This window comes from Gracilinanus agilis, chromosome 6 (assembly GCF_016433145.1).
Source record: "Gracilinanus agilis isolate LMUSP501 chromosome 6, AgileGrace, whole genome shotgun sequence".
NCBI lineage: Eukaryota > Metazoa > Chordata > Mammalia > Didelphimorphia > Didelphidae > Gracilinanus > Gracilinanus agilis.
Window position 1 is genome coordinate 294310415 of NC_058135.1, and position 14454 is coordinate 294324868.

General features: G+C 59.7%; 1 protein-coding gene across 1 annotated transcript in view; it reads right to left on the minus strand.

The window, feature by feature from the left end:
- Window positions 1-2044: 2044 nt before the first annotated feature.
- The window catches only part of SHANK2 (SH3 and multiple ankyrin repeat domains 2), a 516281-nt gene continuing 503871 nt past the window's right edge, over window positions 2045-14454 (minus strand). Inside the window, exon 26 of the mRNA XM_044682064.1 lies at window positions 2045-2797. Coding sequence (XP_044537999.1) covers window positions 2221-2797 — 577 coding nt within the window. The 3' untranslated portion in view covers window positions 2045-2220. The remainder of the gene's footprint in view (window positions 2798-14454) is intronic.

Below are 14454 nucleotides of genomic sequence, written 5' to 3' on the forward strand. Positions count from 1 at the left end.
ACCGAAAGTACTCTGAAGGAAAATGCCTGAATGCATTCTTTTTATTACAAGTTAGGTTGGAACTTCCAAATACAAATATTGACCTGCAAAGGGGATCAGAACAGAGGCAAAGTCAAAAGAAAGATTGGTTTTCCAGAGTTGGGCTGGGGGGGGGGGCGGGGGAGAAGTGGCTTTTTGTTGGCTTTGGGACCGGGAAGCGAGCCGGCGAGCGCCCGGACGAGCCACCGCCCGCCGGTCCGCCCGCCGCTCGGTGAGTCGGGACCACTTTCGAAGAAACGTTTGTCCTTCGGTGCCGAAGTTCTAGCAAAGATAGAAAACGTAACACAGCTCTGCTGGTTCAGACGCATCCAAATAAGGTTGATTTAAAAAGGTCATACTCTTTAGAATTATTCCACAGAAATAGTATTCTTAGTATTAAATCACCAAAGTTTGTTTGTTTTAACTTCCTAGCACAAAGGCTGCCTAGTAGACCAGCCACTGTTTTTTTTTCTCTTAAAATATTGTGCTTATAAACTATCTATACAACTATTTAAACTTGCAGTAAAGAAAGAGTTAAATTGGTAAATTTTGCCGTACTCATTCAAGGGCTGCTGCAGACATAATCAGACACACCTGATTGTGAGCAAAAGTAATAAAAAGGAAAGAAAGAAAAGAAAAAAAGGCTTGTTTTATAACTAGAGATGGGCCGGCCTAGTCTGCAATAGAAAACGAAAAAAGCAAACCCCAGCGTTTGGGCCACTTCCAGAGGGGGGGGCGAGGAATACACTGGAAGCCCGGCAGGACATTGGCTAGCTGTGGGCAGTTGGCGACCTCCCTCGCAGATGGGAGGGCCTGTCACGGGGAGCCTGTGCAGAGTCAGGGGGGAGAGGGAGGGGAGAAAGACACAGAAGAGGGCCTAGAAAAGTTGGCAGTCAGGGTGATCTCACTCTCTATGACTAAATGACCAGCATCTTTCCTAGCCCCTTGGGCATGCCCTCATTTTGCTGCCTCCGTTTCTGCACCTGCAACCCCCACTCGGAATTGGGCTCCTCCTCTCAGCCCTGGGTCCTGTCTGCCTTCTGCCCGGCCCTCTCCCAGCAGGCTGGAGAGATTCCCTGAGGCCCAGGGAGGAAGGGAGACCTCTCGACATGCCGCTCTCCCTGGCCGCAGACAGCAAAGGGGCTGTCACGGTGTGGCTCCTCGACCTTGAGGGGACTCAGGAGGGATCCCGGCGCCCCTGACAACAGCTCCTGACAAAGACCCCGCGGTCCAGGTAGCACCAGCGGCCCCTGGTTCGCCTCATTGATCGGAGCGTCCTTTGGGCCAAAGTCTAGGCTCGCCTCCTTCAACCTCGATGGGGCGTAAAGACAAAACAAATGCTCGAGAGCAGAAGAGGGGGGAGGGAGGGGACCCACCGTCTTCCCCAGCCCAGCCTGACGTGTCTGGACGGGACAGCCCGTGTCTGGCAGAGAGGTGGCAAGTGGCCGAGGCGGGCTGGCTCTCCCCTTCCGTCTCTACATCGTGGCTCTGTGCTTTGACTAACTCCCGGTGGCCTTGGTTGACCGCCTGGGAAATATGCTAAATAGATTTATTTGCAGAAATCAAGAAATAAAGGTAAGCAAAGCAGGGCACGATCTGCGGACGAGGTCTCTCCACCTCTCTGCCCGACAGCTATGGCTCCAGTTCCAGCGAGGAGATGGGGTGAGGCTCCAGGGACCGTGGAGGCCCCAAGATGGCACAGCCCATAAATAAATACCTCTGGGGCTGCTTCTTCTGCAAGCCAACCGCTCGGAAAACAAGGAAGCCAGGGAGCAGGGACGGACTAAACGAGGGGAGAGGGCTGAGCGAGAGCCAGTGCTTGGACCTGGGGGGTCAGGAGCCGGTCAGAACCAAGGGAGGAGCAGCTCAGGGGGCATCCATCCGGCCAAGCCCCTTCCTGGGCTGGCATCTGGGCCTGGGAGAAGCAAGGGAGGGCACCCGCCCCTGGTGGAATCCCCCTCTCCCTTCCTCCCCTCGGGTGAAGGGAGCGGCGCCTCTGCCTGGCCGGGGCCCCGGGGGTGGCGGACCTGGCCTGGGGCGCCAAGATGCCCTCGGCCTTTCTTTGGGTGACAGGAGGTGGACGGAGCCAGGGGTGGTGTCGGGGCTCACGGCCGGGCCGGGGGCCTCAAGCGGGTGCAGCACAAGCCCATCTCTACTTATAAGCAGAAGTCCACGAAGGCCTAGGGAGGAGGAGCGGCGCCCTTATCTGTCCAGCAGCTGCTTCAACGCTCTCTCGATGTTCATTCTGTGACCCACTCGCGTCACGCCGAGGTCGATGAGGTCTTCCTTCTGAAGGTTTGGTAAGTGACTGCCGTCGATCTCATTGTCCATGAAGGTCTCTTTATGCTCGCCCAAGTTTAAGCTTTCCAGCCAATCAGCCACATCGGGCTTGGTCCACAGGTGGACAGGTTTAGTTGTAAAAGGCTTATTGGAGATTGGCTGTTGCAGTATCGAGGGAGACGGGGACCTGCTGCGCGCTGCCGCGCTCAAGCCAAACAGGTCCCCGGCAGGTGGCTGGCTCGGAAGGCTAAAAACCTCAGACAGAGTAGGTGAAGGGGACGCGGCTGAGACGGAGGCCACAGGGGCGCTCAGGGCCTCCTTGGTGATCTCTGTGGGGGAGACCACGGGGCTTGGGGCACGTCTCGTGACAGCGGTCCTCCCGTCATAGTCCGGCGGCGGCCTGCTCTGCAGGGTGATCGGCTGGGTGGTGCCAGGGCGGACGGTGAAGGTGACCGTCGTGCTCCGCGTCCCTGAGACGGTGCTCATGACATCCGTGCTCCTGCAAAGGCGACAAAGGGAAACCGGAGTCACGGGCGAGCAGTGGGGTGGCCCCTGAGAGGGCTGGGCAGGGGGAGAGCCGGGGGCGGGGGGTGGCAGGAAAACCAAAGCGGGGGCGCCCGGGGCAGGCACGCTGGCAGCAAATGATTCTAGACATTATTGCAAGAGACTCCAAACCAGATATCCCAGTCACCTGAGTTCAAGGATGAGGGAGGGATGGGGGAAAGGAAGAGAAGGAAGGAAGGGAGGGAGGGAAGGAAGGAAGAAAAGAATGGAGGGAAAGAGGGAGGGAAGGAAGGAGAATGAGGAAGGGAGGGAGGAAGAGAGGAAGACAGGAAGAGAAGGAGGGAGGAAAAGAGGGAGAAGGGAAGGGAAGAGGGAAGGAAAGAAGGAATGGAGGGAGAGAGGGAGGGAGGGAGGAAGCAAGGAAAGGAGGGGAGGAGGGAAGGGAAGAAGGAAGAAAGGGAGGGAGGAAGGAAGAAAAGGAGGGAGGGAGGAGGGAAGGGAAGGAGGGAAGAGGAAAGGGAAGAAGGAAGGGAGGGAGGGATATTTTTAGGAGAGCCATGTAAGCCATCAGTAGTTCCTATCACTATGACTAAGACGGGGGCCAGAAGGACTCTGGGTGGCATCAACAGTCTTGTGTCCTCCTTGATCTCTGCTGTAACGATCTGGGGAAACTCTGGGTCCTGGGCTGGGAGGCCTGCCCTTTGCTGCTCCCGAGCACAGCCTCCTCCCCGCACACTCGGGCACCTTTTACCCCACAAGTCACAGGCCTGCTGCGAGCCGGAAGAGAGAAGGGTGCCATCTTCCCGCTCTGGTCGTTCTGGGCTCCCCATTCTTTCTCTCAACGTTTCCCTTTCACGGCAGGCCTGGGAAGCTTCTTAAGTCCTGTCTGGGCTGGGCTTTAGTCTGTCCCTCCTGTGACTGTTTTCAGCAGAAAAGTACCAGAACCACCCCCCCCCGCCCCACTCCAGAGAGGGGTCTAGCTCAGAAGGCCCCCCAGGCCCGGTGGGGGAGGGGGTCCCGGGGTCCAGCCCTCCCTCCTGCATCTCTCCCTTCGCCAAGCCGGGCTGAGAAGCGGGATCCCTGGGGCCCCTCCAAAGGGGTCCCCTCCAAAGGGGGCCCCTCCAAAGGGGGCCCCAAGGCCTCGGCAGACCCCCTCCCCAGGAGAGCCTCGGAGGCCGGCTCTCCGTCCCTTCTCCTTGTGCTCCAGGGAGAAGGCAGGCTCAGGCCTTTGGGAATACTTTCTGGCTCGGTTGCTGCGCCTGCTGGCTGCGGCTCTCCTCGTCTTCCCAGCACTGAGCACACAGGAAATGGCACCGAGTTGAATTCTGCACTAAAGGTGGCCTGGCACAGTAGCAGGGGGTCATTCCAGGAGGCAAGAAGTCATGAGTTCAAGTCCTGCCTCAGAGGCTGTGTGGTTCTGGGTAAACCACTTTCTTTTAAAATGTATTTTTCATTTTCTTTCTGTTTTTAAACCGTTGCCTTCCATCTTAGAATCAATACTGTATACTGGTTTTAAGGCAGAAGAGTGGTCAGGGCGGGCTATGGGGGTTAAGTGACTTGCCCAGGGGCACACAGCTGGTAAGTGTCTGAAGCCAGATTTGAACCCAGAACCTCTCCTTTCCAGGCCCACCTCTCCATCCTCTGAGCCAGCTCGCTGCCCCTCTCCGCAGCCTCGGACCACCCGAACATCTATCCCTGACGAGGCACCTTCCCCACCCGGAGCTGCCCAAACCAACAAAATCGTGAGTCCGGAGCTCGTCCCCAAAGAAGAGACAAAGTCCTTCAGAGGCCCTGAAGTACCCCAGACGGAGGCCCTCAGGGCCTCCCTCCCGCCTCACTGAGTCCTCTCGGCGCTCCTTTCCCAGCCCGCCTCTGCCTGTTTGCCCCCCTGCCTCGCCTCTCGCCGTCTCTCCCCTTGTTCAAGGCTTCTCTGAACTGCTGCCCCCTTCGAGGAAGCCTTCCCAGATTGCCCCAAAGAATGGTAGTGAGGCTCAGATGAGAGGAGAAATGGGAGATGCAGGAGAAAGGGAGCGGCTTTGGGGGTCGGAGGCCCTGGATTCGAATCCCGCTTCTGTCGTGTAGCCCCTCGTGGGCTCTGGCAAAGCACTTCATGCCTCGGTTTAAGTCCCTCCTCTAAGACGCGGCCGCCCTTCCAGCCCTGATCTGGGGTCTCTGGGGAGGTGCTCCGGGGGCCGCCCCCAAGCCGGGCCGCTTCGCCAAGCCCAGGCCAGCCCGAAGGGGCCCGCCGTGGCCTGTGGAGGAACGGGCTGCCCGGCAGGTCTGGTCTCCCTCCTGGGCCTCGGAGGCCAAGCCCGGCTCTCGATGCAGGCGAGGACCGGAGAGGCGGGCGATGTCGAGGGGGCTGTGCCGACGCCTCCCGGCGGCCCCCCGCGCTCTGCCTCTGGCCGGGCGGCTGGAAGCTCAGCGCCTGGGCGGCCTCTTTTGTGACCGCCACGTGGGCTGGGAAGTGGGGGGAGGCGCGGAGCGGCCGAAGGGACCCCGTCTTACAGAGGAGCCTTGCCCGGGGCGCCCGGCCAGCGGGCGGAAGAGCAGCGCTCAGAGCCTTTTCGTGCTCGAGGCAGCGCTGCGAGTTGAGGGCCTCGCGGGGCCCCTCCGGGAGATGGAAATGCCGGGCTTTGGGGCCGTGGTGAGGGGCACCCTGAGGACAGAGACGGAGCAGGAGGACTCGCCTTCCTCAGGTCCAGTCTGGCCGCACACGTCGTAGCTGGGTGACCCTGTTGGCCTCAGTTTCCTCATCTGTCCAATAAACCGGAGAAGGAAATGGCCGCCTTCTCTAGTATCTCTGCCAAGAGCTCTCCACGTGGAGTCACGGAGTCAGACACGCCTGGAAAATGTGCCGGCGATGACGAAGCCCGGGGTCCCCTTGGAGAGGAGGCAGGGGCGGGGGCGAGGCCTGTGCGCTGTGCGCTGCCCCGTCTGGCCGCCCATGAGGGATCCACCAAGTGACCGTAAGAGAGACGTGCAGAGAGAGAGAATCACGGAGCAGAGGGGCAGTCAGGGCAGGCTTCACGCAAGAGGTGGCACCTGAGCAGCTTCAAACCCGCCAAGTGAAAGGGGGACAAAGGCATCCTGGGAGAAGCTCCTGCACAGGACGAAGGTGGGGGGCACCCCGAGAACCTGCCCCCCATTATCAGGCTAGAGATGCTCGCTTCCAGGGCACAGCCTCGGGGCCTCCTGCCTGGGCACCAGACCCGCCTCCCGGGAGGCCGTTTCCAGGCGCCCCTGCGCCCGTCGGGGGCTGAAAAGGCAGGCAGGGCAGGCGGGGCTCCTGACCAAGCCTTAATGAAGCACCTACTGCATAGCAGGTGCTGGACCTGCCCCAGCTCCCAGGAGGGACGCTGAGAACGGGGAGAGCTCGTCGAGACTCTGAGTGCAAATCCTGGCTGGTTGCTTTTTCCCTGGGCGACGCTGACCTCTCGGGGTCTTCCCCAGGGAAACAAGGGGGCTGGCCCGGGACCTCCAAGCACACAGTTCTTTCTGATGGGAGCAATTATAGAAAGAAGGAAGGAAGAACAGAAGGGAGGAGGATTTATTAAGCCCCTGCTTTGTACCGGGCCCTGGCTTAAGCGCTTTATAAATAGCATCTCATTGGATCCTGACAATCCGGAGAAGTGGGTGCCATTCTTCCAATTTTACAGTCGGGGAAACAGAGGCAGAGGTTAAGGGACTTGTCCAAGGTCACAAAGCTGATGGGAGGCTGACTGAACTCGGGTTTTCCTGATGAGGCCCAGCACTGTCCCCATGGTGCGTCCAGAGGACCTTTATGGAGTCATTTCAGTTTGCACGACGCTTTACAGTTATGATCTAGTTGGATTCTCATAAGAGCTCTGGGAGATGCTTTTAGTATCCCTAGTTTTAACAGAAGAGGAAACTGAGGCAGAGAGAAGGTAGCAGTGTGTCTAGGTCCACATAGCTGGTGTCTGAGGTAGAATTTGAACGCAGGTCCTTTGGATTCCAAGTTTGAAACGGAACCTACTGAGCCACCAGCTACTGTTTAGAAACCCGCCCATGCCAGGGCCGCAGCCTGCAAGTCTGGGGCATCCGTGCTGTCTCACCCGTGGTAGGGAGCCCTGCACAGCAGATCTGCCAGGATAGGAGAAGCCCCTCGTTAGAAAAACAAACGTTATTCCTGCCTTTATTTTCTCCTCCGCTTCATCTCCAAATCTCCGTCTCCTCCTCGGCCTGCCCAGAGCCCCGGCCGGCCAGCCGGCTGAAGAAAGTTTAGCAAGAAAAAGCCGAATGAGGGCCGGTAAAACCAGCCGGCGTGTGCCCAGGTCTGCCGTCACAGGCGCCCGCGGCCCCCCACCTCTGCCAAGAGGGGAAGAAGGTGCGGTTTCTCCTTCTTCGCTGTTGCCCGGCCGCGCCATTCCCTTTGGGTCAGGGTTCCAGCTGTCTCCCAGGCCGCTCGGCCGCCCCAGGGAAGGTCTCCTGTCTCCCCGCCGTGGCATTACCATTTGGGGAAATCGTGGCGGCCCACTGAGACGAGGATGAAGCCGAGCTCTTCCCGCCATGCAGTGATTTCTCCAAGCCGATTGGCGGCACCTCTGGGTCACGGGGAGCCACCGTGGCTATGACTAGAGAGCCCGGCCCGACACGCGGTCCCCCGGCCAGGGTGGGGGCCTCTACCGCGTGGCAGCGGGCTCCTGGGTCCGCGGGTGCTGCCGGCCGCCTCCGAAGGGGATTCTTTTTCTCCTCCATCGCAGAAGCCGCAGACGTCCCAGCCCCGGCCCCACGTCCAGGGTTTGCACTCACGGAGGGGACCCCCGTGTGGAAAGGCCTCCCCCAGGGGGCCGATCCACAGCCTCCCGGCGTCTCCGGCCGGTGACTCGGCCCAGGTCACAGTCAGCGTGTGTCAGAGGCAGAATCTGAACCTGCATCTTCGAGAGGAAGACAGATCCCTCGTCTTGGCTGGGGCCAGACCTCTGTCCGCCACCCCTCGTTTGGAAATAGGAGGGATCCCTGGGGGTGCCCGACCTAGATTTAGGGAGCTCCCAGCCCCAAAGCTGTCTCAGACGTTCACTGGACCCCCGCGGGAGGCTTCATCTCCGCTTGCCTCAGTTTCCCCATCTGTAAAATGGGTATAACGATAGTGCCCGCCCCCTGGGCTTGCTGGGACAAACCTGCAAGTTCTCTAGAAATGCTGCTAATCTGGAGGACCATTTAGTGCATCGTCGTCCCAGCCCCGTCATCTGGTGCCGCGTCACACAGACCGGACGGCACCGAAGAATCCGGGCCATGCGGGAGATGAGATGGAATCGTCACGTATGTACGACATCACATAAGACAATCATACGTGCGTTCTAAGTCCTGGGACAACCTCGAGCAAGTAGAGCTTAAGCTGCGGAGTGACCCTGGGCGAGTCCCTTACCTGAGCTGCCCAGCCCTCTGCCTTGGAGCCAGGGCACAGTACTGACTCCAGGACAGACGGGCAGCTTGGCCCCCCGCCCCCGCCCCGCAGGAAGGCAGCAGAAACAGGGAGGGTCCGTCTCGCCCCCCGTTCCTGGGCTCCCTCCGGCTCGCGGTCCTTGGGCGGCGCAGGGCGCCCACCAGGCTCTGCCCTTGGCCGGTCCGAGGAGTGAGGAGCGCCCCCCCCCCCCGGCCCGGGCCTTTCTTCCCGGCCGCTGACCAGAGCAGCTCCCGGATCCCCCGCGGGGACGCCGGCCTTTGGGAAGAGGCTGTCCGGACGGGGGGCCTCCCCGGGGGCCGGTGGCTTCCCAAAGCCTGCACCGTGCAGATGTCCTGCGGACAGAGCATAGGCCTGGGGTCGGCGGCCGGGAAAGCCCCGAGGAAGGGCAGAGGCCGAGCCAGCTTGGCCCGGGCTGGAGGCAGGAAGACTCTCCACGTTCTCATCCCCCCCTTCGGGGCCTCCCTGGGCGGCCCGGGGGTCCGGGGTCTCCGAAGCCCCTCCGAGCCCTACCCCGCTGGGGGGCGCCAGCTCGGCCGATGGCTGCCGTCGCTGCCGGGGGCAGGGCGGAGGGTGGTAGGTGCTGAGCCGGGCCCCGGGGGGTCAGGGAGGAGGAGGGACGGCAGGCGGCGGGCGGCCGGCTGCCCCGCAGGCCCCACTTACGTGCAGTCAGCAGGACCCTCTTCTGCTTCCGGCCACCACGAGAGCAAACGAGAGGATGACAAAATGGAATGGCAAAATGAATGACAGAGAAAGACAAACACTCGGGAGCTGACAACGAATGAGATGAGAGGAGACGAGGGAGCCCCTGTGGAGGGCCAGAGCCGGGCAGGGTCTCCGAGGCCACCCAGCCAACCCCCGGCCTTTGGGAAGGGAAACGACTCCCCAGGACCACCCAAGGAGAGCAGAGGCAGGACTCGAACCCAGGTCCTCCGACTCCAGGGGGCCGAAGGCTTCCAGCCCTGCCCCACGTGGTCTCTCCGTGGGCCGTAGATTAGAAAGGGGAGATCTGGGATCCAGAGAGGTTGGCGGACTCGCCCGGAAAGCCGAGGCTATGCCGGGTCTCGGCCTTCGAACAGGACCACCCCCCCCCCCGCCGGGCAGGGCCGAAAAGCAGCTAAGCCAGAGCTGGAGTGTGGAGGTGCCCCCCGGCCCCGGCACAGGGGCGCGCCGTAAAGCCTTCCCCCCTTCCCCAGCCTTCCTCTGAGAGGGCCTCTAGGGACCGGGATGCCGCCTCCGCGTCCTCCGCCTCCTCCTGCTGTCCCACCTGCCCCCCTGATCCCCGGGGAGGGCCTCTGCCACCCTCATCTCCCCCCACCCCAGGAGACCCCCTCAGAAGGCTGAATAAGCCATCGGTGGAGTCGAACTCAGCCCATCCTCCTCCTCCTGCCCTCCCACAGCTCAGTCATCCCTGGGAGCCGGATCCTGGAGCCTGCACAGAGGAGGATGAGGTTGCCTAGCAACCCCGCAGCTCCCGGGCGGAGCCCTCAGGATGGAGCTCCCAGGACAGTGCTGGCCTGCCGAGCCCCATCCTTCTCCCTCCCTGTCTTCTCTGAGCCAGAAGGAGCCGCCTCTCCGCCCGGGTCTCTGTCTCTGGCCCGGAGACGTTTTCATTTCGACGGCTGACGAGAGGCCGACGGGAGGCGGAAGATCCTCGTGAAGCGCAGAGAAGGGGCTGGCAGGCCGTGGCGAGAACGCGAGAGTGGGAGAGGAGGCCCTGGGTTCGAATCCTGCCTCTGCCACGAGCCGGTCGGCGTCTTCCTCTCTCAAACAAAGGGCTCCGATGAGAAGAGGTCCGAGGCGCCCCTCTGCCCTCTTTAGAGGCAGCAGCTCGGGCCTGCAGCCTTGGATGGCGACTGCCTCCTGGGCCCCTGCCAGGGCTGCGGGCTTCTGACCACCCCGGGCCCGTCTCGTCCGTGTCCCCCTGAATTCCCCACGGGGGCTCTGCCCGACAAGATGGCAGCTTCCTCCGGGTCCTCCCGTCTTTGCTTGGACACATGACGGGGAGCTGCCAGGGCTCCCACGCCAGGGCTGTTCTCTTACTATCCCACCAAAGGGACCTGAAGGGAGGGTGGGGGGCCCTGCTGGGGGGCCCTGGGGAGTCGCAGTGTCCCCCAGCCTCGCTTTATTTCCAAACTCGAAATGCAAACCGTCGAGGCCATCAGGAGGACGAAGCGGGAACGTGTGCCAAGTTCTTCAGAGCTCGGAGGGGAGGGCGGCTTTGCTCTGGTTCTCACTAGCTGTTCCGGGAGGTTTCTTCAACAACGGCCCGCTCGCCAGGCAGGGGGCGCAGAGATCGGAGACCCCGTTTGAGAACTAGAGAAACCGAGGCCCGGAGAGGCCTGGAGAGGCCTGGAGAGACGGCTGGCCCCGGAGCGGGATGGAGGTGGCCCCGCACGTCGGGCTTCCTGGCCCTGAGCTCCCGGCGCTTCCTTCTAGCCTGGGATCCAAGGATGGAAATGGGGTTGGGAGGGGGGCTTGGCCTCCCTGGCGCCAACTTCTCCTGGGGGGACCCCGCCTGAGCCTCATCCCCGGCCTGACTGACACGCTGTTCTCCAGGCCAGAGTCAGGCATCCCCATAGCGAAAGAGGCCACCAAACACGGCAGTCTCGCTCGTCCTTGTGTCAACCGGCACAAGGAAACGAGGGGATTGGTGAGCCTGGGAGGTACCACCAACGTGCTCTTCTCCAGCATGGAGGCAGCTGGGCCGGGCCGGGCTGGGCAGAAAGAATCCGGAGCAGCCGGATCGCGTGTATTTTGAATCAAAAAGACCAACATTGTGATTGGACAGAACTACGGCTGAGTTTGAGGGAGGCGAGAGGAGAGGCGAAGGGGCCGTCACTCAGAACCACAGAGGCTCAGAGCGGGAAGGGACCTCTGTGGCAAGTGGCCATCTCACCTCTCTTTGAATACTTCTAGTGATGGGGAACTCGCTACTTCTGTTTTTGAGAATCGGGCTCAGAGCTAATTAGGAAGGTCCCTAGATCAGCAGCTCTGCAACCCTAAAGCAGGTCAGATGTTAGTCAGAGGAATTTGGTTAAAATGTCTATCTCATTCCTCAGTAAAGAGGAGTGACTTCCCCAAGGTCTCACTGCCACTTCGTGACCAAGTTAGGGCTTAAATTCTGCTCAATTCAATAATCACAAACATTTATGAAGCCCTTACTGTGAAGTGCTGTGCTAAGGGCCCAGGCCCTGAGACCAAAACAGGAGCCAGACCCTCCCCTCGAGGCACTGACAGTCTATGAGGTGCAGGGAAATGGCCTGGGCAGAGAAGTGAAGATGAGGAAATTCATTTGGGAGAGGGAAAGAAGGAGGGAGGGATAGACGGAGAGAGACAATGAGAGACAGAGGGACACAGAGAGACAAAGAGACAGAGAGAGATAGAGAGAGACAGAAAGACACACACAGAGAGAACACATTAAAAAACTAGGACAATGAAAGAAGGCTTCCTGAAGGAGGTGGCACCTAAGGGACAAGGACTGGGAGAAATGAGGGTGAGGAGAGCATTCCAAGCCTGGGGGAGATGGAATCAGAGTTTGGAATATGAAATGAGGCTGAGAGGCCAGGCTAGAGAGGCTGGACCGCGAGGTGGAGGTTGGGGGGGAGCCTTGTGGTCAGAGCTGAACTTTGGGGCATCCCCTTTGGCAGTGGAGTAGAGGCAGGATGGGAGGGGGAGAGGCTGGAAGCAGAGACCAAGGAGGAGCCACAGCCACATCCAGAGGAAGGGCTGAGGGCCAGGAAAGAAGGCGATGGATCCAAGAGAGGTCAGAGAAGCAGAAACGATGAGCTCGATCGCTGGGGTGGGGGGAGGTCAGGGAAGACGGGAGGGTCCAGGACAATGTGAAGAGCCCGGAAGGTCAATGGTTTCCTCCCTAGAAATAGGGAGCTTTGGAAGGTTTGGGAGGGAGGATCCTGAACACTATTTTGGACGTGTTTATTTCAGGGGGACGTTTAAGAGGAGACCCTGCGGGCAGCGAGCAGTGGGAAACCGGAGCTTCAGAGAGATTTTGGCTGGCGACGTAGCTCTGGAAACACCGCTGAGTGGCACGGGGCAATCTGACCTCCGCCACGAACTAGCTGTGTGACCCTGGGCAGGTCTCTTCCCCTCTCCCTTCTTTCCTCTTCTGTATAATGGGGGTAATACTAGTCCTGCTCTCCTGGGGCTGATGGGAGGGTTTCTTTAGAGAATGGCTGGAAAACAATTCACAGACCTGACAGGACTGTGTAAATTCTGCCCGTTGGAGCAGTAGAGCTCATGGGAAGTGACAGCTCTCCCAGCTCTGGGTTCTGCTAGGGCCGTGATGGCGAACCTAGAGACGGAGAGCCCAAACTCTGGCCCTCGTGCCGCGTCCCCACAGGGGAGGGAGGAAGTGCTCCAGCTGGGCTCAGGGGTGGGGGAGGGGAGCAGCCCCCTCCGGCATGCGTGCCACAGGTTGGCCCACACAGTGCCGGAGCATCTCTCCTGTGCTTATACACACTCTCGAGTTCTTGCACACAGAAGGTACTTAAATCCACATCAGTCGAATTGGATTTCAGTGAGAGCTGGCCAGCGCCATTAGACTTCTGAACTGGCCTTTTGATTCTAGCTCTGTGACTAAAGGGCTAGGGTGGAAGGGCTTGGACCAAATGAGAAGGGCCCCGGCCACTGCCCACTGCCTCTGCCCTTCCTTTAGGAGTCCCGTAGGCTCTTGAGGGCATGTTGGAGCTGGACAGGACCTGAGACCCAGAAAAGGAATGCAAAGGACTTGCCCAGGGCAACTCTCTCCTAAATGTATGACTTTGCTGAGAAGAGAAAGAAGACCAGCCTCTGGAGGCTTGATGGCCACTGCCGAATGCCTTGGCCAAGTCTTGTCTTCCTCTACCAAACATCCAGTTGGGGGTAGCTGGTCCATGTGGTGGAAAAAGTGCCAGCCTGGAGACAGGAAAACTCATCTTCCTGGGTTCAAACTTGGCCTCAACTCTGTGTGACCCTGGCAAGTCACTTCACTCTGTTGGCCTCAGTTTCCTCATCTGTAAAATGAGCTGGAGAAAGAAATGGCCAACCCTTCTAGGATCTCCGCCAAGAAAACCCCAAACGGGGTCACAAAGAGTCAGACACGACTGAAATGATTCAATAATAAAAGCCACTCCGTTTGCCCAGAGAATTTGCCCAGGTCTGAGGAGAGGCCCCGAGGAAACACAGGATGTAGCTCCTTCCCCAAGGAGCTTCCAGCCCTGGGATTGTGGGGCAGCTGCGGCTCAGGGAAAAGGCCTTTCTTTGGCCTCCAAGTCCTGCTGGCCACCTGTGGGGCTGCCCTTCCACAGTAATCTGAGAGATCTGGGCCTGCCACAAGGCAAATGCCCACCCTGCGGGCTCGGAGTAAGTAACACCGAGAGACCCTCGTGGCCACGTCCCCTGCCGGTGCCTCCACCTTCCCAGGTCAGGAAAGCCTTCCAGGCTGTAGTTATGATGCTGCTTGGGGGATTATCTAGAAACGCTCAGGGTGGGGAGACCCAAGGGAAGTCTGCAGGCTGGGGGGGGCATCCTGATGCCAGACCCAGGGACCCTCCTCTGCCTCTGCCGGTGTCCTGCACAGAGAGTCTGCCGCAAACTTAAGTAAAAACACCCAAACTGTAGGGAGAGAGGGATTTGCCCTATTCTGGGAGGCTGCAGAGGGTGGAATTAGGAGCAATGGGGGAAGGAAGGAAGGGAGGGAGGGAGGAAGGAAGGAAGGAAGAAGAGAAGGAGAGAAGGAAGGAAAGGAGGGAAGGAAGGAAGGGAGGGAGGGAGGAAAGGAGGGAAGGAAGGAAGAAGAGAAGGAAAGAAAGGAGGGAGGGAAGGAGAGAAGGAAGGAAGGAAGGAAGAAGAGAAGGAGAGAAGGAAGGAAAGGAGGGAAGGAAGGAAGGGAGGGAGGGAGGAAAGGAGGGAAGGAAGGAAGAAGAGAAGGAAAGAAAGGAGGGAGGGAAGGAGAGAAGGAAGGAAGGAAGGAAGAAGAGAAGGAGAGAAGGAAGGAAAGGAGGGAAGGAAGGAAGGGAGGGAGGGAGGAAAGGAGGGAAGGAAGGAAGAAGAGAAGGAAAGAAAGGAGGGAGGGAAGGAGAGAAGGAAGGAAGGAAGGAAGAAGAGAAGGAGAGAAGGAAGGAAAGGAGGGAAGGAAGGAAGGGAGGGAGGGAGGAAAGGAGGGAAGGAAGGAAGAAGAGAAGGAAAGAAAGGAGGGAGGGAAGGAGAGAAGGAAGGAAGGAAGGAAG